The sequence below is a fragment of the Mus pahari genome, chromosome 4, assembly GCF_900095145.1.
Source record: "Mus pahari chromosome 4, PAHARI_EIJ_v1.1, whole genome shotgun sequence".
Taxonomy (NCBI): domain Eukaryota; kingdom Metazoa; phylum Chordata; class Mammalia; order Rodentia; family Muridae; genus Mus; species Mus pahari.
Genome location: NC_034593.1, coordinates 139,290,179 through 139,297,541, shown reverse-complemented (window position 1 = coordinate 139,297,541; position 7,363 = coordinate 139,290,179). Strand labels below are relative to the sequence as shown.

At 42.9% G+C, this 7,363-nt stretch overlaps 1 protein-coding gene across 1 annotated transcript in view; it reads left to right on the top strand.

Annotated features, from left to right (window-relative positions):
* The window catches only part of Gipc2 (GIPC PDZ domain containing family member 2), a 72,796-nt gene that overhangs the window by 26,811 nt on the left and 38,622 nt on the right, over positions 1-7,363 (top strand). The window contains exon 2 of the mRNA XM_021196729.2: positions 1,435-1,620. Coding sequence (XP_021052388.1) covers positions 1,435-1,620 — 186 coding nt within the window. The remainder of the gene's footprint in view (positions 1-1,434; positions 1,621-7,363) is intronic.

The following is a 7,363-nucleotide window of genomic DNA, read 5'->3' as shown; positions in this document are numbered from 1 at the left end:
ATAGGGAACTTTCGGGATAGCATTTGAAATGTAAATAAAGAAAATAATAAAAAAAATTAAAAAATGCTGTCCACGAGATATCATTTAGTTTAAAATAATGAATAATATGATTTATTAGTCAGGGTTGTCTAGAGGTACAGATCTGATAGAATTTATATATAAATATATATTCATAAAATTTAAGCAGTTGTATTTGTTGGTCGTTGGCACACAGTTTATTCCTAAAATATTTTATCCACTCTTTAAATTGTCCCCTGTCTCCCGTGCTGGGTACTGAATCTATTAGCAACAAATAACAACCGTGGTGCTTCACAAGGAGCATGAGAGCCAAGGGAAAGCAGCCCAGTGGGCAGTTTCTCTGTGTAGAGAACCTGTACCAGCTGGACCCGCGGGCACATACATGGGCAGGAGGGTACTTGGCTTTTATTCTAGTGAAGCAGGCTGCAAGGCTCAAGTCCCAGAAATATAGGGAGGTGGCTTTTGTATAAACCAAAGTTTTAGCTGATTGGGAAAGATTTGTGGAATATTGGCTCTTGGTGGGCTAGCCACCTTCGATAGAAAAACAAAACAAAACAAAACAAAACAAAACAAAACAATTTCCCCCCACAAACCTGAGGCTTGATTTGTGTTAGGCAAGAGGTCCACTACGGAGCTACACCCTCAGCATCACTTAAATTGCTATTTTGAATCATTATGATGCAAAAGAAACAAAATATCCGTTTTTTAAAAAGATAAGGCCAGTGGTGGTGCGTTCCTTTGATCTCAGCACTCAGGAGGCAGAGGCAGGCAGATCTCTGTGAGTTCAAGGCCAGCCTGGTGTACAGAGTGAGTCCAGAATAGGCTTGTTATACAGAGAAACCCTGTCTTGAAAAAACAAACAAACAAACAAAAACCAAAAAAAAGATGTATTTACTGGTTTTGATGTGGTTTACTTGGTAGTGTGCATCACTACTATGCATGTGTATCCTGTGGACCTTCGGGAATAGAATTTATATTTCAGAGGGGGTCATGTAGTTCAAACCACTTTGAAGTCAATGAGAGTTGAACTTAGATCCTTGGCTATGGCAAGTGACAACTTTGTGACTGTAAGCAAATTAATTTATTTTGCTAAGTTTCCATTTCCTGTTTGTGATGTGAGAAAAACAGTGTCCTTTATAAGGAGTTGTGAGTGTTAAATGAGAGAGTGGGTGTAAATCTCTTAGCATAGGGTCTGGTCTTCAGAAACGTTGAAGACATGTTGCCTAATGCTAGCAAATGAAAGCGTTGCCTCAATCCTACCCACGCACCAACTACTAATACACTTTATGACAGGGACTTTTACGTCATAAACTGAGGCCTATTTCATTCAATACATATTTATTGAATAAGTTCATCAATGGTCAGGGTGTTTTGTTGAAGAAGACTAATCTAAAGGGTCCTTTTCTTTCTTTGCAGATCTTATTTTGTACCTTAAACACGCCTAAAATTGACATGGGAAAGCTCCTGGGTGGGCAGCTGGGCCTTGAAGATTTCATATTTGCCCACGTAAAAGGCACAAAAAAGGAAGTGAACGTTTATAAATCAGAGGACTCGCTTGGACTCACCATCACGGATAACGGGGTTGGCTATGCTTTTATCAAGGTAAGCTTTGGAAAAAAAAATTAGGACAATTTTCCAGATCAAAGAGTTACAAATTCTCTTCGGGGAGAGCTAGCCAGCTCAGATGGGGTTCATAGATTGGTATTTCACTTTTATTTTAAAAGATGTTTGAAGATAGCACTTTTGAAAAATTATTATTATTATTATTATTATTATTATTATTATTATTTGGTTTTTCGAGACAGGGTTTCTCTGNATAGCTCTGGCTGTCCTGGAACTCACTTGGTAGACCAGGCTGCCTCGAACTCAGAAATCCGCCTGCCCCTGCCTCCTGAGTGCTGGGATTAAAGGCCTGCGCCACCAGGCCCGGCTGAAAAATTATTTTTGAAATTCTTCCCTTTTCTTTTTTCTCTTTCTTTCTTTCTTTCTTTCTTTCTTTCTTTCTTTCTTTCTTTCTTTCTTTCTTTCTTTCTTTCTTCTTTTTGGATTTTTGATACAGGGTTTCTCTGTATAGCCCTGGCTGTCCTGGAACTCACTATGTAGACCAGGCTAGCCTTGAACTCAGAAATCTGTCTGCCGCTGCCTCCCGAGTGGTGGAATTAAAGGCGTGTGCCACCACTGCCTGGCTGCACAGGTTTTTAAAAAAGAAGATATTCTTCAGAGTTATATCAATAGTCTAATTCTTTTGTTTTTATACAACAAAGAGTAATCTAGAGTTGTAAGGAAAAGTTTAAAATAGTATGAAAATGAGAATAGCCAAGTAAAAATTCTGCCGTAAGGAGTACAGCCAAGCTGTCGTGTATGTGCGTGTGTGTGTGTGTGTGTGTGTGTGTGTCTGCTGTAATGAGTATAGCCATCCCCATCCCCTGTGCATGTCTATGTATGTGTGTGTCCATACAGGTTGGTTTAGGAACCCCTGTGCATGCTAAAATCTGTGCCTGTCCAAGTGTATAAAACAAATAGCATAGCATTTGCACATAACTTGTGTACATCCTGCTGAACAGCTTAAAGCATCTCTAGACCTCTTATAGCATCTATATAAATAGTTACTGTATCACGTTGCTTAGAGGCCAAGGAATGTCTGTATATGACCAGGACAAACATAATTGTTGCATGCTCTCTTGAGGCAGTTCCTTGTTATGTATCCAGGCTGTCCATGGACTCCTGAGTTCAAATGATTATCTTGCCTCAGGGTTGGCTGCTGTGTTCTCCAGGGTTCTTTATAGTCACAGAACTTATGGAATGTCTCTATATATTAAGGGAATTTATTGTAATGACTTACAGTCTGCAGTTCAACTCTCCAACAATGGGCAGCTGTGAATGGGAAGTCCAAGAATCTAGTAGTTGCTCAGTCCCACGAGGCTAGTTGTTTCAGCTGGCCTTCTGTAGAAGTAGGTTCCAACAGATGTGCTGGCGAGTAAGTGCAAGCAGGTGAAGAGTGAGCCTTCCTTCTTCCAATGTCCTTAAGTAGGCCTCCAGCAGGAGGTGTGGCCCAGATTAAAGGTATATACCACCACACCTAGATCTGGAATTTGCTTTGTCTCAGGCTGGCCTTGAACTCAGAGATCTGCTTGCCTCGATCTCTTGGGATTAAAGGCATGTACCATGTTGCCCCGGGCCTAACCTTTTCTTGGCCACTGTGCCTCAAGATCTGGATCAAAAGCGTGTGTCATCCCATGACAAGATCCAGGTCAGAAGCCTGTGTCTTCCAGCCTCAGGATTTGGAGCAGAGGTGTGCCGTGCATTTCTGGATTGGAGTTCACTCAGATGTAGTCAGGATGATGGCCAGAAGTAGCCATTACAGCTGCCTTAATAGCCGCTGGCTTACATAGAGTGCTCATCACACACCAGCCACTCCGCATGCAGTTTTTGTTTAACCTTCACAGTAATCCTAGTTTGAGTTATTTTAATTTAATTTTATGTGTGTGGTAGCACCAGTGGCAGGGTGTGGCTTGTGCACGTGTGTATGTGTGTGTATGTGTGTGTGTGTGTGTGTGTGTGTGAGTGTGTGTGTAGGCCAGAGGCTGATGTTGGATGGCTTCTTTAGTCACGTATTTTATGTTTTGAGGCAAGGTTTTTCACTGAATCTCAAGTTCACAGATTAAGTTTGGATGGCTGTCAAGTGAACTTTTGGGAATGCCTGATGTGCCTCTCCATCGCTGGAATTGGAGATGCATGCTTGGCTCTTCTAATGTGGCTGCTAGAAATCCAAGCTCGAGTGTATAGCACACACTTTGCCAATAGAACTATCTCCCATTCTCACAGTGTCTTAGTCAGGGTTTCTATTCCTGCACAAACATCATGACCAAGAAGCAAGTTGGGGAGGAAAGGGTTTATTCCGCTTACATTTCCATACTGCTGTTGATCACCAAAGGATGCAGGACTGGAACTCAAGTGGGTCAGGGAGCAGGAGCTGATGCAGAAGCCATGGAGGGATGTTCTTTACTGGCTTGCTTCCCCTGGCTTGCTCAGTCCACTCTCTTATAGAACCCAAGACTACCAGCCCAGAGATGGCACCACCCACAAGGGAACCTCCCCCCTTGATCACTAATTGAGAAAATGCCTTACAGCTGGATCTAATGGAGGCATTTTCCCAACTGAAGCTCCTTTCTCTGTGATAACTCCAGCTGTGTCAAGTTGACACAAAGCTATCCAGTACACACAGCAATCTTATTTTACTGGCACGATGTCTTTTTAAAATTTCCAGTGTTGCACATTTTTTAAAAAAGTTCAGTTTAATGAACATTCATGTAGTAGCGCCAGTACAGTGATGTAAGAGCCATAGGGTCATAGGAATTACACGTGTGCTACCCCAAAGGCTCCCCTGAGCACCCTTCCAGTGACCTCTGCCCTGAAAGGTGGTACCCACTGCCACTTGCTTCTTGAGACTTATAGAGTCAAGCATTGCGTATCCGCAGTCTCCGCCTTTCTTGGTGTGTCTTTGCAATGTGTCCATGGTGGACAGTATTACCAAAGTACAAAGACAGGATGAGGACAGTTAAATAGCTTGGTCAAAATTATAAGGCTGGGCAGGTTCCGGATTTGAACCCAAGGATTCTATTGGGTTTCTACGCACTGAGCTAAGATTCAGTGTAGGCTTTGTGCAGCACAGCAAGTTTACCATGGCTTTCTTTGTTGGTGCACCATCATCATTAAAGCAACCGCAGGGAAGTTCTCTTAGCTGTAGTTGCCTCTCTAACTGCCTGCTCCATTGGATGGTTATTTTTAGCTCTGCAGAAGATAGAAATGCACTGGAGGTGGAGTGGGTTACCAAATGGAAAACCCTTGAGCTGGGAAAGTCATGTGGGAGAGTCCAGGGGAAGTTCAGGACACCAGGTACAGGCAGCCGCCAGTGTGCGGATGCTTTCGACGTTCGCCTCTGTCTGACATTCCAAGCTCCTGTTTCTAGGTTCTCTTGTCTTGTCAAACACGTGCCTGTTTCAAAGTAGGAGTCACTAGTCCTTTGCGGACAGAGGGCAGGATAAGAAAGGAGGAAACCAACAATAGTCTACTTTAAAATACAGATGGTAAAAAATATAAATTGGATAATTTCAAAATTGAAAATATTACAATAATTATGAAAATAACTTTTATATACAATTTACCTAAATGTCCAGTTTTTATCACTTGTTAATTTGCTGTGTTTTTCATACACATTTATATTTATATCTGTTTTTCTGTCTAGACTTATCCTTTTTACTCCTAACCACTTCAGAGTGTAATCACTAAGAACAAAGTATTCTTTATGTTACATATACCCATAGTACAATTATGAAATTGAGAAGGAATCAAACATTGGTTTGACTCGACAAACTAATTCCCAGAGCTGGGGATGTAGTTCGGCGGGTAGAGGACTCGTCTTGCACGCACGAACCTGTGGGTTCTATCCCCAGCACGGCATAAAAGTGGCCACAGTGGCACACACCCGTGATCCCCACACTCAGATGGTAAAGGCAGAGTGATCAGAAGCCCCAGGTCGTTTCTGGCTCTGTGGAGAGTTTGAAACCAGCCTTCTTCTGAGCTCTGGTCTCAGCACAAGACAAAACAAAGAAGGAACAACCTACTTGTAGTCCAGTTTGGTTTTCTTGGTTATTCTCCCCACCTCCCCTCCCTTCCGTAAGCCCAGTGCGGCAGCCTGCTTTCTGATGGTTGGTCCACATCTCTGGAATAACTCCTTAGCTTTTTTTGTTGGGGGGAGGTGGGGGTTCTCCTTAGTCTGTTGAGTTCGAGGCCAGCCTGGTCTACAAAGTGAGTTCCAGAACAGCCAGGGCTACACAGAGAAACCCTGCCTCGAAAAAAAAAAAAAAATGTGTGTGGGTGTTTTTAGTGCACGAGCCTCTGTGCACTGTGTGACTGCCTGGTGCCTGCAGAGGCTAGAAGGGGTGTCAGATCACCTGATCTGGAATAAAGATGGTTGTAAGTGCCATGTGGGCACTGGGGATTGCAGCTGGGCCCTCTGCAAGAGCAGCCAATGCTTTTAACCTCTGAGCCATCTCTTCAGTCCCTAATCTGTTACTTTCTGATGTGTTCTTATATTGAAAGACAGGATAGACTCTCTGGAGCAGGGACATTATCCAAGCGCTGAAGATTACTCAGGACACTGCTTTGGAAGGGCCGAGATGAAAGAAAAAGTTCTTTAGGTTCTTAAGTGAATATAGAATAATATATCCTACATATACTAGCAAACAATGCTTGTCTTTCATTTTTCTTGGTTCTTTGGACCAGATAATACCCTGAGCAGCATTATTAAACTCTGTTCAGATACCGTATGATTGTTAAAACACATTGTATTTCAGAAGTTTATATTTATTAACATCTCATTTAAACAAAAAAGTGTTCACATGTATGTGTATAGGTATTTGTGGAGGCCAAAGGTCAACATCAGGTGGTGTCCCTCAGGAACTACCTACCGTCTTTCCTGAGACAGGATCTCTCATTGGGTCTGGGCAAGTTCCAGGCATCCTCTTGCTTCAGCCTCTCCAAGCTGGGATTAGACACACACACAGCACTCCTGGATTCTAGGTACCCATGCTTGCAGACATAGCCAACACTTGTGCTGAGTGAGCCATATACTGCTCATTCTTTGTTGTTGTTTTCTTTTCTTTTCTTTTCCTTTCTTTTCTCTCTCTCTCTCTCTCTCTCTCTTTCTTTCGTCAGCTTTATACAAACTAGAGTTACCTGGGAAGAGGAACTATGTTGAGGAAATGCCTCCATCAGATTGCCTATAGACCGGTGGTTCTCAACCTTCCTAAGGCTGTGGCCCTTTAATATAGTTTCTCCTGTTGTGGTGACTCCCAAACCTAAAATTATTTTATTGCTGCTTTGAAACTGTAATGTTGCTACTGTTATGAATCCTAATGTAAATATCTGTGCTTTCCAATGGTGACCCCTGTGAAAGGGCCATTCAGCTCCAAAGGGCTGGGATTCATAGGTCGAGAGCTACTGCCACAGGCAGGCCTGTGGGGCATATTCTTGACTAATGATTGATGAAGGAGTGGTAGCTCGCTGTGTACACTGCCATTCCTGAGCAGATGGTCTTGGGATCTCGAGGAGAGCAGGCTGAGCGAGCTGGGAGGAGCATTCCAGGAAGCAGCATCCCTCCATGGCCTCTGTGTCACTTCCTGACTCCTGGTTCTCGCCTTAAGTTCCTGCCTTGGTGTCCCTCACTGGGACCTAGGAAATCTGAGACAAATAGACCCTTGCTTTCTAATTGCTGGGTTTTTCTTCTTTTTTTGTCGTTTTTGTTTATGTGTGTGTGTGTTTGAGAAAGAGAGAGAGAGAGAGA